The sequence below is a fragment of the Garra rufa genome, chromosome 2 (genome assembly GCF_049309525.1).
Source record: "Garra rufa chromosome 2, GarRuf1.0, whole genome shotgun sequence".
Classification (NCBI taxonomy): Eukaryota; Metazoa; Chordata; class Actinopteri; order Cypriniformes; family Cyprinidae; genus Garra; species Garra rufa.
The window spans coordinates 72,687,444-72,710,658 of NC_133362.1; the positions used below are offsets into that span (position 1 = coordinate 72,687,444).

Sequence of the window (23,215 nt, forward strand, 5' to 3'; positions counted from 1 at the left end):
ATTAAGGATTTAAATATATCTGTATTTTAAAGTCTTTTAAAAAGTGTCTAAAAGGACGATATCAACAGTTACTTTCACTTTCATTAATGACGACAGTAGCACGTAATGGGTTGCCAGATCCCGGTTCTGCACATCACAGATAGCACTCTTTCATTAAAGACGTCTGATGTGCGTGTTAATATGCAAGACATAGCCTATTTATTGTTCATCCAGAATATATTTCATACACTGAAAATTTCCAGCCATTTCAGCTAAAACGTTAAACTTTCACCTGTTGAAGGAGTCAAGGAAAAAAAAGATATATGTTCTTTAAATTAGTATTATTGGACATAAAAATGACCAAACATTTTTTTACATCACTGCTTGTATAATCGATGTTAATAACTGAAAATGCATCAACATATGGGTACGAAATTCGATTTTATATACAACATTTCTATGTGTTTGTGATTTTGGAGAAGGGTGTACGAATGGGACTTTTAATTTGCTCTGGTGATGTGACGCCATAAAGACGCGCCCCGCTCTTCATCTGTTGTGATTCATCTGAAGAAAGGTTTGTAGTTTTCTGTTTTTAAATAATGCCAACTGTTAGATCAATTAAAGCGTTTTTACACGATATACAAAATAAATGCAGTATTCTTGAATGTAATGGTGTAATGTTTTATTTAGTGTTAGTTAAATAAAGCATTAGCCTTTAGTAACAGAGAAGGTGCGTCTCAGTTCTCTCTCTCTATCATGAATCAATCGTGTGATGATAAGAAGTGATGAGAGAAACTGAGAATCCGAATCATTTGAATCAAATCATTTGTGAAATGATTCAGTGATTCGATTCAGCGGCACGCAGACTACAAACGACAACAACAAACACAAACGAGCGAATCACAACCGAGAATGATTTCATGAGAGTGTAATATATTAGATATGATGTATAAATAATTACATACTAAATGTAAATTAAAAATAGCCTACCTAAATGTAAACGGCTGTGTAATTTGTATATATTTATAATCTAGTAATAAGTCTATTAACTCCCACTTTGACTGTCTAAATCTTAGATTTAGTTTGCTATTTTTTTTTCTTTCTATTAATTATTCTCATCTTAAACAGGACAAAGTGTTCAAACACAGAAAAACTCCTGAAGAATCAACAGAGATCCATGTGACACTTTTATAAAGATGGCGTTTATTAAAGAGGAGAGTGACGACCTGAAGATTGAAGAAACATTAATCAAACATGAAGATACTGAGGAACAAACAAAGATGGAGTTTATTAAAGAGGAGAGTGAAGACATGAAGATTGAAGAAACATTCAGAGTCAAGCATGAAGATACTGAGGAACAAACAGGTTGTTTTTTTATTCTCAAAGCTGAAATGAATTGTATTTGTGAATAATGTCACACAAGTGTAAAAATGTTTTGACATTTGACAGAAGTGTTGAGATCACATGACAAATACTAACACAGCCTTCGAGTGCAGCTGAGAATATCCTGCTTTCACACTGGCCATATGTTATTATAGCATCATGTATTTAAGTTGTAACAATAATATGGAATTAGCCCAAACAATATTTGAAAGTTAGTTTATTTTTGTAAAATTAAACCCAATATCTGCTTCTAATATTAAAAACATTTGATTTCTAGCACTTTAAGCAAACCTTGAAATGTGAGTAATCATATTTGGCTACTGCATGCTGTCTACATTTGTTAATTTAAAGGTATTTGGTAAGCAAATAAAACAGCCAGTGGATACTAAAGCTACATCTTAATTAATTCCCATACAACTGAAAAGTATTTGTTTTAAATTTTTCTCTGTCCACACTAGTGTTGTCAAGCATTTTCCAAAAGTTTCTCATCCACACTGAAATGTCAGAAAATGTTAAATTCGCCTTTCTGCGAATGCGTAAAAACTCATAAAAGCTCACTGAGACTGTACAAATGGAACCGATTATACATTTTCCTGCAATTCTTCTAGTAAGATCATATATTTTTACTAAAATATCTATTTTTGGTTGTTATTTTTAGAACAAGACCATGTATGCCGATTTAGCACGTTTTACGCCGGATGCCCTTCCTGCCGCAACCCAGCCCTGAGAGTGCATTAACTCATGCAATCCCAGTGCTGGGACACACTCACTCAGTCAGGAAAGAAGATAGAACAAAATATATCAAATAAATAAATAAAGAGAGGAATTAAAGAAAATAATTCAAATTATATTAATACAATCAGGTGAATAAATTAATGACCACTGATCAGGAGCATCAGAGTGGAGCATAGTTATAAAGAGCAAGTGAATGATATAAACTGTGAGGTGATGGAAGGGGTATGTAAACAAAATGCTGTGCTTTGGCATTTGATTAACTGTACCCCACATTTTTAAAAAGTGACGTAAAAAATAAGCAAGTACTTCTGACCAGCCAAATTTACTTTCAGTATAAAAACCCTTAATTGTGAGTAAACTGTCAAATGACATCAAGTTAACTAATATTTCGTGGCCGTTTCTGATTTTTCAGTACTGTGACTTGCCGTTTCAGATTTTTGCCAATTCAGATAATAAAAAAAAAAAAAAAACCTGTAATCAAAGCATTTACAAAATTTTCTTCAGTTAGAAATAAAATATAACTGACAAAAATGAATTTTGTTTTGGAAGAATTTTTTAAACATTAATTACAGGATCGTCTCACAACAATAACTGTAATAACAAAAAGACCACTGTGTCTTTAAACAGGTAGAAATAACAATGCTAGTACTAAATGCTATTACTTGAGCATTAATGGCACATTTTTCTTTATAAAGAGAAGCATTTCTGCCTTGTCACCAGTTAATCCAGCGGTATTACACTTCGGAGCGTTCATTCACATATTTGCGCTATACACCAATGCATACAGCGTCTTCACACACAGATGAAAATTCACGTCTCGCACGCTTTAATGACCTTCAAATGGAACATATACGCTTGCTGTAAACTATTACGCCGGTTTCACACTGCATGCGTAAGCAGCGCGTATTTTTTTCGGCGCCCATGTTAACGAATGAGAGCATTCACACCGCCTAAGTTAGCCTATTGTTCAAAACAATCACGTTAGCAAAGTTTGTGCTATTTTCTGCTTGTTTTGATAAATACAAGAATAAATAAATATGTGCTACTGTCATTAAAATGTTAATATAAAACATTTTTAAATACAGAAAAAAATCATTTTTAAAAGTGAAGATTCTGAAAGTATTGAATTAGATCCTATAATAATTTAATATAGATTTACATTTACGTTTCATTATAAACGTGGTGATTATCTCGAAGTTGGACAATCACCATAAAAAAATATGATATATACCATATGAATCTAACCATGTCATGTCAAAAAATGTCAAAGTCAGTCATCTATTACTTATCTTGTAATTTATTGTGCCTTTAGCCCCAACGGCAGGGGCGATTTGTACCACAAATACCATACTTTTTACACATTCTTTTCGTTATTGATAAGCTGTTTCTTTAATTTTAAACCAAACTGGTAATCATTAAGACCTTTGTCTAAAAATGTATTCAATATTTTAGCGTTTCTCATTTGCTACTTAAATCTACAATAAATCTCCATATCACAATTCAATACACATAACAGACAGTTGTCGGAGAACTGCGCTGCTTCTGCTCTGCTTACGTGCCGTGCACGCGCTGCTTACGTCCTGCATACGCGTGCAGTGTGAAACCGGCGTTAGATTGAAGTGAGCATATACAGTATGTTTAATTTGAAGCTGTGTGTGAAGACGCTGTATGCGGTGACGTATCGCAAATATGTGAATGAATGTTCTGAAGTGTAGTAAACTTCAACTGATTTCCCCTGCTCAGGGAGTAGGTAGCAATGTACACTATTCAGGGACCATGTCAATCGGAACAGTTCATTCACGGAGCTCACTTCTAATGAGTTGGTTATCTGAATCAGGTGTGTTAGCTAAGAGAGATGCATATTCAGCTGAGTGATGGTGTTTTAAGTGTCTTGTTAGGTTTGTTGTTCCGAACGTTTTTGTGGTTGTTCCCCCCACATAGTATTTTGACTACGGTCACGATCCGGGCCGATCATGCAAAAAATTGGCCGATTTCGCTCACTAGCCAGTCAATTGGTGCATCTCTACTCTATACTTGTGTTTGATAAGATGGCTTCATTTACATAAGCACAGTGCTAACAGTCAGATATTCAAGACTTAGTTCACCCAAAAACGAAAATCAAAAATACGGTGACCCATACTCAAAATTGGTGCTCTGCATTTAACCCATCCAAGTGCATACACACAGCAGTGAGAAGTGAACACACACAATTAGGGGTCCGGTGCCTTATTTAAGGGCACCTCAGTCATGGTATCGAAGGTAGAAAGAGCACTGTTCATTCAAAATCCCCACCTTCAATTCCTGCTGGTGCGAGAATCAAACCAGCGACCTTCGGGTTACAAGCCCGACTCTCTAACCGTTAGTCAGGTGTGTTAAATAAGAGACATGCAAAACATGTAGAGCAGGGGATTAACTTGTATTGGTCTCTTTCTGCTTTAGACCTGATGCTGCTGAAAGAGGAAAGCGAAGAACTAAATGAAATAGAAGACAAATATCAGTACAAGAAACATGATTTCACTGGAGAAAATTTGTTTAGTTGCTCACAAACTGAAGAGACTACACAAAAGACAGCTCAAAAGGAAGGATCTAGAAGTAATTTCATCTGCCAACAGTGTGGAAAAATGTTCACTAAAAAAGAAAGCCTTGAAATCCATTTAAGAGTTCACACTGGAGAGAAGCCTTACACCTGCCATCAGTGTGGAAAGAGTTTCTCTCAACAGAGAAACCTCAAAGCCCACATGAGCGCTCACACTGGAAGGAGAGATTTTAGCTGCCAACAATGTGCAAAACGTTTCACAAGAAGAGGAACTCTTAATAGGCACAACAGAATTCACACTGGAGAGAAACCTTACACCTGCTCTCAATGTGGACTAAGTTTCACTCAAAATGGAACCCTTAACAGGCACATGAGAATTCACACCGGAGAAAAGCCTTACACCTGCAAACTGTGTGGAAATAGTTACAATCAAAAAGGAGCCCTTATAACCCACATGAGAATCCATAACGGAGACAAGCCTTACACCTGCCAACAGTGTGCAAAGAGTTTCTCCCTAAAGAGAAATCTTGAAGCCCACATGAAAATTCACACTGGAGAGAAGCCTTACACCTGCCTTCAATGTGGACTAAGTTTCACTCAGAAAGGAAGCCTTAACAGACATGAGAATTCACACTGGAGAAAAGCCTTACACCTGCAAACTGTAGAAATAGTTTCAATCAAAAAGGAGCCCTTATAACCCACATGAGAATCCATACTGGAGAGAAGCCTTACACCTGCAAACTGTGGAAAAAGTTGACACATACTCAAAATTGAACTCATCCAAGGGCACCTCAGTCATGGTATTGAAAGTGTAGAGAGTGCTGTTCGTTCACAATCCCCACCTTCAATTCCTGCCGGAGCGGGAATCGAACCAACGACCTTCAGGTTACAAGCCCAACTCTCTTACCATCTTAGGCCATGACTGCCTCATTAGAATTCACACAAGATAGAAGCCTTAAAGGGTTAGTTCACCCAAAAACGAAGACCTTCGTTCTTTATTCTACATTTTCATCTCTACTGTGTCACTTGTGGATGCAAGTTGATGAGAGTCCCACGATGCACGTGGCAGCACCAGCACTGACCCAGATCCAGCATTATGATGAGGAACATGTTACATGTGGAGAGACTCATGCTGTATAAAAGCTATTGAAATCTAATGATTTGCGTCAGTGGCACCACACGAATGTGTCTGAGTATACTTGTGAACGTGTATCGACAAGTGATGCATTAGAGACGAAAATGTGGAATAAAGTCTTTATTTTAGTTTTATTTGCACAGAAAAAAATACTTAATGCATCGGGAAAGCTTCTCGAGTCGGGATTTGAACACAGGATGCCCGGAGCGCAACAGGCTATCGGCACCGACAAGAGTTATGCTTTTTATGGTTGGTTTTTGGGCAGTATTGGAATGAATGTAGTAGTGAATGTAGTATTTGTTTTCCTAATGTTGTGTTAAATGTTCTATGACTGTATGTTTGTTCAGTAGGCCCTATGAAATCAGTTTTATTTTTTTGGTTATTTTTATTTTTGTTATTTTCATTTTTATGGTTAAATAAAATTGTATCAATAAAAAAAATTATGTCTAATTAATTAAAATCATGAAAATCTATACAATTTAACGTTAATTTATTAAAGGTTTAACAAAAATTACATGTTTAGAACCCTATGAAATGTTGTACTTTTTTCTTACCTTATTTTCTATTGTTACCAAATTTTTACTTGGTTAATTAAATAATTCTAATTCTTTGAATGCATACAAATGGCTTTCATTTACTCTTACAATAGGTTTGTTTTGTTTGTTTTTTTCCTCAGAAATTCTGCATTGTGTATTTACATTTTTCTATTTATCAAATAAAGGCATAAAATTAATTAATCATTTAATTAATTAAATTTGGCAAGTAATGGGGATTTAGTATTCAAATTAAAACCTGAAAGAAATATTGTGACTGTGCCTAAGTTTTATTAATTTGTCAATGGTAGTAGTATTAGTATAATGTACATTTTAAATATTAGTAATATACAGTATGTCACAAAAATGAGTACACACCTCACATTTCAGCCACCATTTTAGTATATCTTCTCAAGGGACAATACTATAGAAATTAATATTTATTATATTTTAGAGTAGTCTATGCACAGCTTGTATAGCAGTATAGCAGATTGAAAATTAACATACAACCATTATTGTTAAAATAGCTGGCAAGTGAGTACACCTTAAGTAAACTTGTCCAAAGTGTCAATATTTTGTGTTAGCACCATTGTTATATGGCAGTGCCTTAATCATCCTGGGCGTGGAATTGACCAGAGCTGCTGGACATTAGACATTTACATTTACATTTAGGCATTTGGCAGACATATGGTGCTTGTCCACTTTCTGCTTGAGGATGCCCCTCAGCTGCTTAGTAGGGTTCAGGTCTGGAGACATACTTGGCCACCCCATCACCCCAGACCATGATGCACCACCACTATGCTTGACTGTAGGCAAGACACAATTTTCTTGGTACTCCTCACCAGGTCATCGCCACACATGCTGGACACCATCTGAGCCAAACAAGTTCATCTTAGTCTCATCAGAAAACAGGACATGGTTCTTGCAATTTATGCTCTTGGACAGGTTGTCTTCAACAAACTCTTTGTGGGCTTTCTTGTGAGCCAGCTTCAGATGAGGCTTCCTTCTGGGACGACGACTATGTATATTGTGTGAGCACTGACAAGCTGACTTTCTACTTCTGCAACCTTTAATGCAATGCTGGCAGCACTCATGCATCTGTTTTTTGAAGCCAAGTTCTGCACCTGACACTCAGAATGAGTGCTCAGCTTCGTTGATCTACCCTTGCAAGGCATGTTCCGAATGAAACCCATCTTTGAAAACCTCTGTATGACCCTGACCAGTGTAGTGTAACTTGGTTTCAGGGTGTTACTGAACCTTTAATAGCCTTGGCCATCTTTGTGGAGAGCAACATTTCTAATTCTCTAATTCTCAGAGAGTTCTGCCATGAGGTACCATGTTGAACATCCAGTGGTCAGTATGAGAGAATTCTACCTGCTCTAGTACAAGATACACAACTTTGTATTGTCCTGTCAAGCAGACAAAAACAAAAACATGATGAATAGGACATGTAGCTTTGCATGGTTAAACAACATACTGCTGCACTCAAAAAAAATAGCACTTTGGTTGAACATGATTTAATCATGGACAGTGTTTCCACATGATTCCACCACATTATCTTAACAACAATGGATGATATTAAACCAACTTGAAAAATTTGTGTTCATTTAACATGAACGGATGACATTCACTAAACATGATCTAAATACTAATTTTTAACTTGAATAATGGTTTTTATTGAACAGAAGTTAAAGTTAATGAGATATAATTAGTAATTAGTTAAGTGATGATTGATCATTATTGAAGACACCTGATGTTAATAAGCAGAATCACCAAATGAGAAAATCACATTTTTTAAGAAACCATTACAGTGGTCAGTGTTTGCATTAGTTGGGGTCTTGAGCTTAACGTTTGTAAAAGCAGACTTTGTTTGGCTGCTGTAGCAGTGTTATAACAGCCAGACAAAAGGCAATCGTGTTTTCAAGAAATGTTTGTGAAGTAATAGACCATGGGTTTTATCACTGGTTACATAAACTCTATAATTGAGAGTCGCATATATAGTCAGACAGATATGTAAAAATAAAAAAAAAAGTTTTATTAAGACACAAACATGAAGAATCTGTGTGAGAATCACAACAACGGTGACCATCAGAAAAAGCATGTTGTAGCCAATCAGAACTCATCCATGATTCCCATCATGCATTGGAGCCCTTTTAAGTCTAGGAAGAGTCACGCCTCTCAGGATGGTCTTGACCAATGAAAAAGGCTGAATTTACAAACGGGAGGTTGGAAATAATGTGGGTTTTATGACCATTTGTCTGAAAGCATGGTTCGAATGGTTGTGGCATTTTATATTTTGGATTAAAGTACGAACACACATGGCATTCTATGAGGAGGTGGCATACACCAAAGTATCATTAAATGAGCATTAGTTGGATAGGAGACACATAGTTATAGGTAGGTCACATTGACTAGTACTTCACGCATTAAGCATACATACAATAAAAAAATACAATTCCAAAGACATTATACAAGATAGTTATAGTACACACAATGACCTAAAGGATTTGTGTTCATTCAAAGAAGTTTTCCTATGAATTAGGGACGAGTCCATTTCAATGAGCATAAAGTCTTTCCTATAGGAAAGAATAGGAAAAGTTTTTCTACCTGCATTTCTTTGTGTCGTAAAACTAGTGTGATCAGATGGTTGCCCTGGCGACTGAGCTCCTTTTGGATGTTAGTCACTTTCAAGGGTTGTTTCCAGAATTCCAACATATAGCTGGCTTGTTGGTTTTAAAGATTATTTGTTATAAGTAACAAATAATAGTGTGTCTGATTGGTCAAAACATTACAACAGCCACATAATTTAATTTTAATTTAAAGTTAATCAGAAATATAATCATAACACAACTTCACCTGTTTATGTATATTGCTAAATAAATAAAAAATAAATAATAAATTTTTATTAACCCGAGTCCATTAACCCATGAGTTTCATGTTGGCTTATACAATTAAATAATAGCCTATATAATACAGTTTTGTTTCAAGCCTATGTATTTTGCGCGATAGGTGAAATTATTAACGGAAACAGCTATGCAACAATTGCTTTTTTTTTAGGGATGTCGTCATGCCGCACACAATTTTATTGGTAAAAAGCCAGTTGGATGGAGACAGCAAATTTTACAGTTTTTTAATGCATATTCTCTTTGTCAATAACAAAACATTGCAAAAAACTGGATGGAAACTTGCCTATTGGGCGACAGAGTTGTTGTCAGCTTAGTGTTAGCAGTAGTGTGTGACCCACTGTTGCGGATCATTTACATTGTGTCACGTAGTGTGAAAAGCACAATGACAAAATGACAGACAAGATGTCATGTAGTCTGAACAGCACAGTTTTTTCGCCAATTAAGTCGTAGGTATGCCTCAACTGTGAGAGACAAAATCAAAAAAAAAAAAAAAAAATCACATTGTATGATTTTTAAATAATTAATTTCCCTTTTATTGCATGAAATAAGTATTTGATCACCTACCAACCAGCGAGAATTCTATCTCTCACAGACCTGTTAAGTTTGTCTTTAAGAAGCCCTCCTATCCTCCACTCATTACCTGTAATAATTGCACCTGTTTGAACTTGTTACCTGTATAAAAGACACCTGTCCACACAGACTCCAACCTCTCCACTATGGGCAAGACCAAAGAGCTGTCTAAGGACACTTGGGACAATCAATGATCTTGAGAAAGGTGAGGGATCACCCTAGAACTAAACGGGAGGACCTGGTCAATGACCTGAAGACAGCTGGGACCACAGTCTCATCGGTTACCATTAGTAACACACTACACCGTCATGGATTGTAATCCTGCAGCGTGTGCAAGGTCTCCCTGTTCAAGCCAGCACATGTCCAGGCCCGTCTGAAGTTTGCCAAAGACCATCTGTATGATCCTGGAAGAGGCATGGGAGAAGGTCATGTGGTCAGATGAGACCAAAATATAACTTTGTTATAAACTCCACATGCCGTGTTTGGAGGAAGAAGAAGGATAAGTACAATCCCAAGAACACCATCCCAACCGTGAAGCATGGGGGAGGAAACATCATGCTTTGGGGGTGGTTTTCTGCAAAGGGGATAGGACGACCACACCATATTGAGGGGAGGATGGATGGGGCCATGTATCACAAGATTTTGGGCAACAACCTCCTTCCCTCAGTAAGGGCCTGTTGCCCAGCTACAGTCCCAAAACCTGAAAGATCTGCAGAAGACCTGTATAGAGGAGTGGGACAAAATCCCTGCTGCAGTGTGTGCAAACCTGGTCAAGAACTACAGAAAACGTCTGACCTCTGTAATTGTAAACCAAATACTAAGTTCTATTTTTCTAGTGTATCAAAGACGTGTTTCATGCAATAAAATGGAACTTAATTATTTAAAAATTATACAATGTGACTGGATTTTTTTTAGATTCTGTCTCTCACAGTTGAGGTGTACCTACGATGAAAATTACAGATTTCACCATTATTTGTAAATGGGAAAACTTGAAAAATAGGCAGTGTATCAAATACTTATTTGCCCCACTGTACTTGTTGAAATTCATACCAGACTTGTTAGCCCACTATTTCTTGGCAAAAGTGGACTTTGTGGAATAGGTTTTACAACCAAACCAAACCTTGAGTATCACATGAACATTCACACTGGTGAGAAGCCGTATGCATGTGATCAGTGTGAAAAGAAGTTCAGTCATAAGGGAACCCTTAAAAAGCACTTGGTGGTTCACTCAAGAGCTCCCTCTCTCAGTTTTATATGATATCAGTGTGGAATGAGTTTCTCAGACAGTGATCACCTTAAAAATCATGTAACATCTCACACTGGAGAGAAGCCGTTCATGTGCAGTCACTGTGGAAAGACTTCCTCAAACAAGACAAACCTAAATCTACACATGAGAATTCATACTGGAGAGAAGGATTATATCTGCCCTTACTGTGGAAAGACTTTCAGATTTAGAGGAAACCTTCGGGCTCACATGAGAGTTCACAGCGAAGAAAAACCTTTTACCTGCCTTTCATGTGGAAAGAGTTTCACACTTAAAGGAAACCTTACTGCTCACATGAGGCTTCACACTGGAGACAGACCTTCTGCAACCTAAGTTTCACAATCAGAGAAACCTGAAAGATCATTTGCAAACGCATTCTGGAAACACACTGACAAGTTTAGAAGGAGCAATTTTAAAAATCACTCTGAAGGCAGCGCAATACTGTGGAATAATTTTGCCATCACATATAGACCTAGAAAGGTAATTTATAAACAAGACCGTATTTCTGTTTTTATACGTAAATAGTTAAATGCAATGAAAAAACACTTAAATACCCGCAAATACATTTTTAGTACATTGTTTTTTTGTGTGTTAAAAAAAGTGTGATGTTTATACACTATGAATACACTAATTAAAAGTAGGTTTATACTTCAGTAGGACTTAAGTACACTTGGAAAAAGTATACTAAATACCAGTAATACTTAAATAAATTTTTAGTGTACTAAAATAAAGTATACTACAGAAAAAACATGCAAAAGAGTTTTATTAGTGTGTTTTTCAAAAGTGTGCTTTAAATGCTTTAAACATTAGTTGATTATTAGTAGACTGTTTACATACTAATCCTAAGTTTAAAATAAGTTAATATATAAAAAATCTATTAGTAATGTATTGTAGTAGAAGTATATTTTCTCAAAAGTTGTACTTAAGTACACTTAATATGAATGCATTATTAGCACTAACACTTAAAATGATTTTGAGTGTGGTAATTTTAAGTTTACATTAAATTGATTTTATTAAAAATCTATTAGTAATGTATTGCAGTATAAGTAGATTTTCTCAAAAGTTGTACTTAAGTACACTTAATATGAATGCACTATAAGCATTAACACTTAAAATGATTTTGAGTGTGGTAATTTTAAGTTTACATTAAATTGATTTTATTAAAAATCTACCCAGACAGCAGCTGACTCCGTGCCGGATCCGTTTGCAAACCGGCAAATCCGCATAACAGTCGCATCTGTTTCAGTGCTGTAATGGTGCGTTCACACCGCACACTTTGTCTGCGTCAGGCAACGCACCTAACGCATCTAGTTTGACGCATGTACGTTGAAGCTGGCAACGCTTGCTTTTTGGTGCGTTCACACCGCACACGTCAGGCAACGCTCCCAACGCATCTAGTTTTCTGCACACTTCCCCTGAATAAACCATGGCAAACTATTGGGACTGGACATTTTGGAATCCTCTCATGAACATGTTTCGCTAGCTAACGAAATGGGAAATAATTACGTTGAGAAAAGATTTGACAACCAGATCTCTTCAGCGATCTTCATCCAAGCAAGTTCCTTTAAATTCCTGTCTTTATACAACAACGAGAACGGATCATACAATTCTCTGCGATTGCAGACGGCTATAATAAGTTTGTAGCCGTCTTCAATCGCAGAGAATTGTATGTTGTTGTTTTTTCTGCTCCCGCTTCATTCAAAATACGTGTGGTGACGTCGCTACAGTGAGACGCTCTGATTGGTTGACGCACTGCGTCAAGTGCGTTAAGTCCGTCAAAAGTTCAACTAGCTGAACTTCTGCGTTGCTTGCGTTGGCTGCGTTGACGCTTGAAGCGCAGGTAACGCTTGAAAAGTTGACGGATCCAACGGACGCAGCATAACACGGATTCGGCCCGAGCCCGGGTTTCAGTCGGCAGGAACAACAGTCGCAGAGCGGACCCGGGCCGCATCCGTGGAAACGAGCCCAGACAGCAGCTGACTCCGTGCCGGATCCGTTTTCAAACTGGCAATTCCACATCCGTTTCAGTGCTGCAACACGGATTCAGCCCGGGTTTCAGTGGGCGGGAACAACAGTCACAAAGCGGATAAGAGCCGCGTCCGTGGAAACGAGCACGCTGTTTTTTTGAGTTCAGAAGACGATCGAGACAGATACAGACATAATGTTATGCTCCTACCTCAAAACTCCTACCATTAACTTCACCAAGGTAAGTCACACGGTGTGATCAAACTGTTCTGTTAATAAATGTATTTCTTATTATGTTGTGTACGTTACTCCTTAACTTAAAGGTTTGGTGTTTTTATTGCTCCTTAGATCAGTGTTGGATTGTAGCTAACTAATTATGTTATCAGAGGGATTGCTAACATGAAGAAGATGGCAGGCCCACAGGTATGTAATTATATGTTATTAACGATTTTAAATGCTTATATTTGTTTTTAATGTTTAAGATTGCTGGGTGGTTAGTGGTGATGGGCAAACAACTATGGTAACGGCTGAATACTAGCTAAAACATATCGCACACCCTTTAGGCTGAATTCATTTGATCAAAAATAAAGTAATTGTAAGTAAAAGTAATTGTTTTGTGTGCTGGTGGGCTATGGAGTACACAAAGCAAGAAAAGTTTAAAAACAGCCTTTTAATCCACAAAATGAATACAAGGAATCAAGGAGAGGTAGCACATCTAATAGAAACAGAAACAGGTGTGTGGAGTTAATTGCTAATTGACTAAAGAGAACAAGAACAGAACCAATCATGGGCAAACACTAACTAAACCAAAACAGATCAAACATGTGACAGTAATATTGTTACAAATTATTACACTGTGAAATAACTATATCCTATTTTAATATATTTTAAAATGTAATTTATTACTGTGATTTTTTTAGCATCATTACCCCAGTCTTCAATGTCACATGAATGATCGTTCAGAAATTATTCCAATCATAAATATGTATAGCATATATCTATTATAATATCCTGATTTGCTGCTGGATTCTTATTGGTACTTAGTTATCAAAATTTTATGATTCACAAGAACATGATTTATTTAAAATAGGACCTGAAAAAGAACAGCGGGCAGTTTAACTGTTCAGAACAAACAAGGGACTCATGAATAACTATCAATAAACAAACAAACAAAAAACAGCTGTGAATCATTTAGGCAACAACACAGTATTAAGAATTAAACGTATGTAAACTTTTGAAAATGGTATTTTTTATAAATTCAACTTTTTTTGCTTGTGGACTGTATGTAAACATTTTATGTGAAATGTCTGATTCAGGTCAGTAATAAAAATGACAAGCATTTTGTATAATCTATCTTATTTTGTTAAATAATTAACATTTTGTATATTCTGCAAGGTGTTAGTACACTTAGATCAAAAAAGTTCATCAAAATTTTCCATTCCTTTTGGTTTTAGGAAAATTTTGATGGAAGGTTTTGAAAGGTTTCACTTCAAATGTTGACTCCTGTATATATATATATATATATATATATATATATATATATATATATATAGAGAGAGAGAGAGAGAGAGAGAGAGAGAGAGAGAGAGAGAGAGATGGAGAGATGGTGAGATGGTAATAAAAATTTTTTTCCCAATTTTAATCTTATTTTTAGAGACAACGAAAAGGAAAGAAATGTCTGGAGTCAGAAAGAGGGCTTGCATTTACCTTAAAAACGACATTGAAGAAGACTATTTCAACTAGAACACAATGGTGACAACACATTTGTAGTATAAGAACTTTCCCTGTGGTAATTATTCAGTTTCTTTTCATTCCCATTGTGTAGGCTTGTGACTTGTTTTAATCTTTGCAAATATTTTGTACAGTAAGTAAGCACTAGAATTAGAGACATGTACTACTTGGAATAGTGTTTTAAATAAACGTTAATTTTTCCTTTTGTGCAAAAAAGATCAAAATGAAAGAAAAAATGCAAAGTGGACCATCTTTTGCTCTTGTTTTGTGTAGTAATTCAGTTGTTTTATTATGAATATGCTGCTGTGTTTTGTCTTGTTTTCTAGTATAAATATCTAAATATTCAGAAATTAAGATGCCTATACCTGACAAGTAAAATCACTTAAGATATTAAGTCTTGTTTTCTAACAAAAAATATTCAGTAAAATGTTCAGTAAAATTATTGTCTATACATCTAAATCAGTACTTTTAAAGTTTTTGTTGATTTAGAGCTTCATTTTACAACTCAACAAAAAGGTGGTATAAGACAGTAAGATAATTATGCATTATATAAGATGCTTGTAGTCACTATAAAGTCATAAATTTACTTGTATGATTTGTCTTATCAAGTAACAACAAAACATGCTTTTTCTGTAAAGCTGCATTGATGTATGTATTGTGAAAAGCTCTATACAAATAAACAAACTGTATTTAAATTCTAGTTGTGTATACAATTTGTGTTTGTGTCCGTAGGTCTATTTATATATAAAAAAATGAGCTGGCCCAGATCCGGCATGGTACTGGCCCAGATCCGGCATGGTACTGAACCAGATCTGGCATCTTACTGGCCCAGATCCGGAATGGTACTGGTCCAGATCTGGCATGGCACTGGCCCAGATCCGGAATGGTACTGGCCCAGATCCAGCATGGTACTGAACCAGATCTGACATGGTATTGGCCCAGATCCGGAATGGTACTGGCCCAGATCCGGCCTGGTACTGGACCAGATGCGGCCCACGTTTGGGCCAAATCACCATAAAGGACTCCACATCTGGCCCGGGGCTGGCCCAGTTCTGGTCCAGATGCGGAAAAACGGATCCGTGACGGTATTGGCCCGTTCTGCCATACAAAACCGGCCCGAGTCCGTTGCGCGGATCTGGCCCAGAACTTGCGATAGGTCTGGGCCAGATCTGGGCCAGATGATTTTTGCTATCTGGGAATATTGTGATTTTACAAAATAAAGAAAACAAAAACGGTGTGCTGTCTGCCGCGTTGATCTCCGTGATCTTCATTCAGAAACGCGTCATTAAAATAGACTATAACTCAGCTAATACACAACACAGAGACATGAGCAATATATCTAGAGAAAGCTTGATATCTATACTTTCAAATGAAGTAATGTTTATCGAAATCAAATATTCTATGATAAAGTAATCCGTATGAAACCAACACGATGTCCATTCTCTCTTGTCTGGTTCATTAGTTTTAATTAGATCACGCCCAAGAGCAATTCAATCTTTTCATATTCAAATCGTCCACGTGAGGGTGCCGCGCCAAAAGTAGACGCCCACATCACAGTAAACAAAGGAGAAAGCAGTTTCTTTTCTTTCAAGTTAGTCCTTTCTGGAAGAAGACGGGCTGTCAGGAATAAAACTTACTTCAGAAGATGAACATTAAATGAGACATGGCGTGAACCAGCAGATGAGATATTTACACAAGTAAGTTTTTTTCTTTTATATTTGTAAGTTGTTACTGTGACAGAATGTGCACACATTTTACCAGTTAAGACTTTTTGCCAACTGTATTTCTTGACTACAGCAAGTGAAACATTATATAGTATGTTTCATTTCACTGCATCTAAATGTCTCATGATGACAGGATGTTTCAACTTTGGTCAAAAAACGCGCCGGCGCGTTTTGAGGCACGCTTTTGTAATAACGCCGAAAAGAATGTAAAATTCTCCGTCAGTTTTGATCGTACAAATACAACCAATACATCATTCGAAACTGTAGAGGGTATATTTTTATTTGTATACACTGTGCTTTTATGAAAATAAGAAAACAGACAGGGCACGCGCTCTGCCTTCACTGTCTCTGTTATATCTTTTCACAGACACATAAATGAAACAACCTAAATCTCAGTGATTACGTGCCTCACAAACATAATACATATACGTGTAGAAAGCTTGAAATGTTTACTTTTACATAAACCAATTCAAATAAAAACTAATATTCTCTTTTTGAGTAATCTGTATGAAAGGTAGAAGATGTGTGGTTTCTCCTGTATCACTTCATTACAAACCTCACACCTGTATTTATCTTGCACTGTTTTTATTTGCACCTAACTGTTATACACCTATGCTATACACTACCAGTCAAAGGTACTTTTTTAAAGAAAAATAATTATCTAATTTTGTGAAATAGGTTTACTATGTAAAAAAACTGCTCACTTAAAAAAAAAAAAACCTTTTAATAAAAAAGTTTGGCTGGTAGTGTATGTGTTTTCTCCATGTTAGCTCTGTCTTTGTCAGATCATTGTGTTGCTCACATCTACTTGTTTTCTTTGCAGTTTCTGCTGTTCCCCGTTTTCCTGTGTTCAAGTTTCCTGCGAGTGATTTGGATATTGCACCCACGACATCTTGACTTCTGTGTTGTTTATTACTTTTGTTCCTAATAAAAAGTTTAACTGCACTCACAAGTGAATCTCAAGTTATTTTACGTGATAGTTAAATATATTCAAAATACGCTTCAAACAAAATATATATTTATTTTGTCCTTTCATTTTGCCTTTATTCTTTCTGTTGTTTCCTCTCAGTCAACATCTGACTGATTGGCTCATTATGCGGCTCATTATGCAGGTCTTTGTCTTCTCAGGTGTAAATCACAGCATTATTCATGATCATTCACGCCTTCTCGCATACAGCCATTCGAAACAAAAAGTGTCTTCAAAAATGTAAATCTATATACTGTTTTGTGAAAACAAGTGAACTAGATGATTTTCACATCATTTGGTAGAAAAAAACCAAGCCTACCACATCCAATTCTCGAAAGTCCCGAGAACAAATATTCTGTATGTGTTAGATGACCTTATTTCAGTGACTCCAAAAATTTAGTTTTTCAATATGCACGCATAAACATTGTTTTCTCAAAAACTTAAAAGTGTACATTCATGTTGCTTACATATTTTTGTAGTCCAATTTGTGCTAAATACAATGTATTTAGATTTAGGATATTAATATGTTTTTAACATACTGAAAAAAGCACAAATGTCAAGGCATTTGCCGAGCTTGTGTTTACCAAAAAACGGACGGCAAATGGGGACACAGAGGAGCTCGAGTCGTGCTTTTTGCCATTTTGTTAAGCCCATCATGTGCAATGTTGCAATCGGACAGCAGAAACCATTTGGAGGCCTCCTGTTCTCAGCGTAAATTGATTAAAAAAAAAAATGTCAATCATATTTAAAAGGTAGCAAAACATGCCCAAGAACCAATTCAGTGAGGTATGGCAATCACTGTCTTGCATCAAGTGGAGACGTTCGAAGTGTTGATTCATGCATCGTCTAAGCCGCCATCCCCACGATTAACATGCGGGTTGGCGCCGTGGCTTAGTTGGTTAAAGTGCCTTGCAAATGGCAGCTTGGACCTTTTTGCCCTCCCTTGGACCTGAGGCCCTTACAGAGCCTCTGCCTTTCAAACGACACTGGACACTGCAATTGTGCAGAGACCCGAGGGCCTGTCCATCCTGCAGAGAGAGCACGCGCTCTCTTACCGTTGGACGGCCACAGACCCGGAAGGTCAGCCTTCATGCGGCTCTGCTTGTTCACTGTATGGCTCTGTAGCGCAATGGATAGCGCATTGGACTTCTAGACTGCCAGATGAGGCCATTCAAAGGTTGTGCGTTCAAGTCCCACCAGAGTGTTGGCTTTCTGGTAACTCTCATACTGTGCAGTGTTGCCCTCAGGCAGTAGAAATTTGTCAACATTCTCTTTTAAGCCTACCAGCACCTGGCCTGCCTCTGAATGTTTTGACCCTCTGAGTCACCCTCCCGACAGCCTTGCATGCGGTTTCGCGCCATGTCTTAGTTGGTTAAAGTGCCTGTCTCGTAAACAGGAGATCCTGGGTTCAAATCCCAGCGGTGCCTTGGGCAGCGTTCCAGTCCAGCAAGCGCAAGGCTTTCCGAAAGCGACTCGCAAACAGGGATAGCGAGGGCAGCGAGTGGTTAATTTTGAAAACCGCCCCGACTCAGTTGTCGGCAAACGCCTTAAAGCTGTCCAGCGCCCGGTCAGCTAACAGCTGGCCTCTTCTCTGGAAGCCTGGATCACCTGAGTCGCCCTTCCGGAGGGCGACCGTGCTGCCCGGCTAGTCTAGTAAACAGGAGTTCCTGCGTTCGAATCCCAGCGATGCCTTTGGTTGCGCGCCACAATACAGCCGACGTCTTGCTTTATCAAAAAACGGACGGCGAATGGGGACACAGAGGAGCTCGAGGACAGCGGGCGGTTTCTCTTGCAACACTACCCTCTCACCTGCTTTTGAAAGATAGCATCCCAGGCTAACGGGTCCCACCGAGGAGGCGCCATGGCTTAGCTGGTCAAAACGCCTGTCTTGTAAACAGGCGATCCTGGGTTTGCTTCCCAGCGGTGCCTTTCCACCAGTGTCTGTCTCTGGCCTCGCTGTTGGATGGGAGATCCCGATGACACTCTATGTTTTTGAACCGTGCCTCAATTGTGCAAAGACCTGAGGACCTGTCTTTCTGCCCACACAGCGTGCCACTCAGCCGAGCTGGACGGGCACAAATCTGTCAGAAAAGGCCTCAGTGGCCCAGCCTGGCGTACCGAGGGGCTCTGTGGCGCAATGGATAGCGCATTGGACTTCTAGACTGCAAGATGAGGCCATTCAAAGGTTGTGGGTTCGAGTCCCACCAGAGTCGTGGCTTTTCGCTTTCTGGTAGCTCTCATACTGTGCAGTGTTGCCCTCAGGCAGTAGAAATTTGTAGATATTCTCTTTTAAGCGTACCAACACCTGGCCAGCCTCTGGATGTTTTGACCCTTGGAGTCACCCTCCCGACAGCCCTGCATGCGGTTTGGCGCCGTGGCTTAGTTGGTTAAAGTCAAGTCAAGTCACCTTTATTTATATAGCGCCTTTTACAATACAGATTGTGTCAAAGCAACTGCACAGTATTTAAACAGCACAATAGTGTGTAAGTAACGCATTATTGTAACAATCAATTTTCAGTTAAAGGCAGTTCATCAATAAATTCAGTGATATCATCGTCAGTTCAGTTCAAATAGTATACGATATCGCTGGAAAGTGTCCCCAACTAAGCAAGCCAGAGGCGACAGCGGCAAGGAACCAAAACTCCACAGGTGACAGAAATGGAGAAAAAAACCTTGGGAGAAACCAGGCTCAGTCGGGGGACCAGTTCTCCTCTGGCCAGACCAAACAACAGTTTGTACCAATGTCTGATTGTAGAGAACTCTTCAGGATCCTGTGGTGTAGTGCCGATGGACGTCAAGGTTGGCGAGGTCTTTATTGATGATCCGCCTTGGAGCTCATCTGGTTGACATCCACGGCTATTGAAGTCATCTCCAGGTGGTGATCCATATTCTAAGCTGGGTACGGACTGGATCCGGGGGACTGGAGTGACCATCTGATCCGGATACAGGCTGGATCTGGTGTCTACGGTGACCTCGGAATAAGAATGAAACAGACTAATATTAGCGTAGATGCCATTCTTTTTTACGATGCAACGAGTGCATCAGGTGTTATGGGAGGTGTTTTCGGTTCCGGTTGACCTAATTAATGCAGCCTAACAATCCTTTAACGGATTTGAATTATAGAAATGTGTTAATGATTTTATGTGTAAGCCAGGGTAAAGAGATGTGTCTTTAATCTAGATTTAAAAGTGACAGAGTGTGTCTGCCTCCCGAACAGTGTTAGGTAGATTGTTCCAGAGTTTAGGCGCTAGATAAGAAAATGATCTGCCGCCGGCAGTTGATTTTGATATTCTAGGTATTATCAAATTGCCAGAATTTTGAGAACGCAGCGGACGTGAAGGACTATAATACGATAGGAGCTCGTTCAAGTACTGAGGAGCTAAACCATTCAGGGCTTTATAAGTAATTAGCAAGATTTTAAAGTCTATACGATGTTTAACCCTTTAGAACGTACGATCACACCGGTGTGATTTGTCTTGGCTGGTCCCTTATGCGTATGATCACACCGGTGTGATTCGAACTTTCGCCGCATCACGTCATCAGCTGCTGAATTCAAATCTGTTTTGGCGCTTTTGCTGGCTCTGAGCCAGATCGGAAGCGCTGAGTGCTTGTTATATTATCACAACTATTCAGCGTTTTCAACCATATAATGCTTATTTTAGGTTTCAGATATTTAAATACACATAAGTACTAGCAAAACCATGCATTTATAGTTTGTAAAATACACACTGATGTCTATAGAAGAGGCAATAATGATCCTACAAATATATTCTGACAGCATATTTTATTGATATCATATACAGATTATGTAGGCAACTCTAAAATTCACTCTCCTCTTCTCCCAGCTCACCAGAGACTTACTTTAATGTCTTTCGGGAGGCGAGGATGCATTTGCGTGTGTTAAATCCCACAGCTCGGATTCAGCGCGAACAAACATGGCGGCGCCCATCACCCGGTATAGAATAACTAACGCGGTCATAATAAAAGTGATTGGACTTTTAAATAAATTTACTTGCACATATTTCGAAATCGGAATATCAGATATTTCATAATATAGCGAGCATGCTTGTAAATATTAATGATAAAAAAGGGAAAACGAAATAAAAGCGATCCATGTGTCTTACAGTGCTATTGTGGCTGCGGTGTGTCACATGACGCGTCGCCATGGAAACAGTAATGCCAAACATTCTAAAATAACGGTCGCCTAAAAAAACTCACTCTTTGGGGTTAGATAGAATATTTTAAACTCACGTGTGAAAAGGTTAATAGGGAGCCAGTGCAGTGTTGACAGAACCGGGCTAATATGGTCATACTTTCTGGTTCTAGTAAGAACTCTAGCTGCTGCATTTTGGACCAGCTGGAGTTTGTTTATTAAGCGTGCAGAACAACCACCCAATAAAGCATTACAATAATCTATCCTTGAGGTCATGAACGCATGAATTAATGTTTCAGCATTTGACATTGATAGCATAGGTCGTAATTTCGATATATTTTTAAGATGGAAAAATGCGGTTTTGCAGATGCTAGAAATGTGGCTTTCAAAGGAGAGATTGCTATCGAATAGGACGCCTAGGTTCCTAACTGATGACGACGAATTTACAGAGCAGCCATCTAGTATTAGACTGTGTTTTAGGTCATTACTTGTGGAGGTTTTAGGTCCAATAATTAATACCTCTGTTTTTTCAGAATTTAACAGTAAGAAGTTATTCGCCATCCAGTTTTTAATATCAGCTATGCATTCTGTTAGTTTTTCGAATGGATATGTTTTGCCGGGCTGCGAAGAAATATAGAGCTGAGTATCATCAGCGTAACAATGAAAGCTAACACCATGTTTCCTGATGATATCTCCCAAGGGTAACATGTAAAGCGTAAAAAGTAATGGCCCTAGTACTGAGCCTTGAGGTACTCCATGCTGCACTTGCGATTTAAATGATACCTCTTCATTTATTGCCACAAACTGATGACGGTCTGATAAGTACGATTCGAACCATGCCAGTGCACTACCACTAATGCCTACATAATTTTCAAGTCTATTTAAAAGAATGTTGTGGTCAATAGTATCAAATGCGGCACTAAGATCCAGTAGCACTAATAGAGAGATGCAACCACGATCGCTTGACAATAGCAGGTCATTTGTTACTCTAATTAGAGCAGTCTCAGTACTATGATATGGTCTAAAACATGACTGGAAATCCTCGCAGATACCATTTTTCTCTAAGAAGGAGCATAATTGTGAGGATACTACCTTTTCTAGTATCTTTGACAGAAAAGGGAGATTCGAAATTGGTCTGTAGTTAATAAATTCAGTGGGGTCAAGTTGTGGTTTTTTAATGAGTGGCTTAATAACAGCTATTTTGAAGGTTTTGGGGACATATCCTAATGATAGTGACGAATTAATAATATTCAGAAGAGGATCTATGACTTCTGGAAGTACCTCCTTTAGTAGCTTAGATGGAATAGGGTCTAACATACATGTTGTGGGTTTAGATGATTTAACAAGTTTATACAATTCCTCCTCTCCTATAATAGAGAATGAATGGAATTGTTCCTCAGGAGATCTACAACGCACTATCTGATGCGATACTGTAGCGGACGGCTGTAAGGTTACAATTTTATCTCTAATAGTGTCTATCTTGGAGGTAAAGTACGTCATAAAGTCATTACTGCTGTGCTTTTGGGAAATGTCTAAACCTGTTGCTGCTATATTTTTAGTTAATTTAACCACAGTATTGAACAAATACCTAGGGTTATGTTTGTTTTCTTCTAAGAGAGATGAAAAGTAATCCG

The 23,215-nt window shown here is 38.0% G+C and overlaps 1 protein-coding gene and 1 non-coding gene across 2 annotated transcripts; both read left to right on the forward strand.

Moving 5' to 3' along the window:
- The first annotated feature begins 1,114 nt into the window (after positions 1-1,114).
- On the forward strand, positions 1,115-11,374 carry LOC141326081 (uncharacterized). The gene is made up of 4 exons (XM_073834778.1): positions 1,115-1,344; positions 4,537-5,320; positions 10,105-10,210; positions 11,042-11,374. Exons 1-4 carry the CDS (start codon positions 1,176-1,178, stop codon positions 11,372-11,374), a joined length of 1,392 nt encoding a protein of 463 aa, XP_073690879.1. The 5' UTR covers positions 1,115-1,175.
- An 8,177-nt stretch (positions 11,375-19,551) lies between these two features.
- trnar-ucu (transfer RNA arginine (anticodon UCU)) lies at positions 19,552-19,641 on the forward strand. Its single transcript is given in 2 exon segments — positions 19,552-19,588; positions 19,606-19,641. It is a non-coding gene; the product is annotated as a tRNA-Arg (tRNA).
- Positions 19,642-23,215: the final 3,574 nt, after the last annotated feature.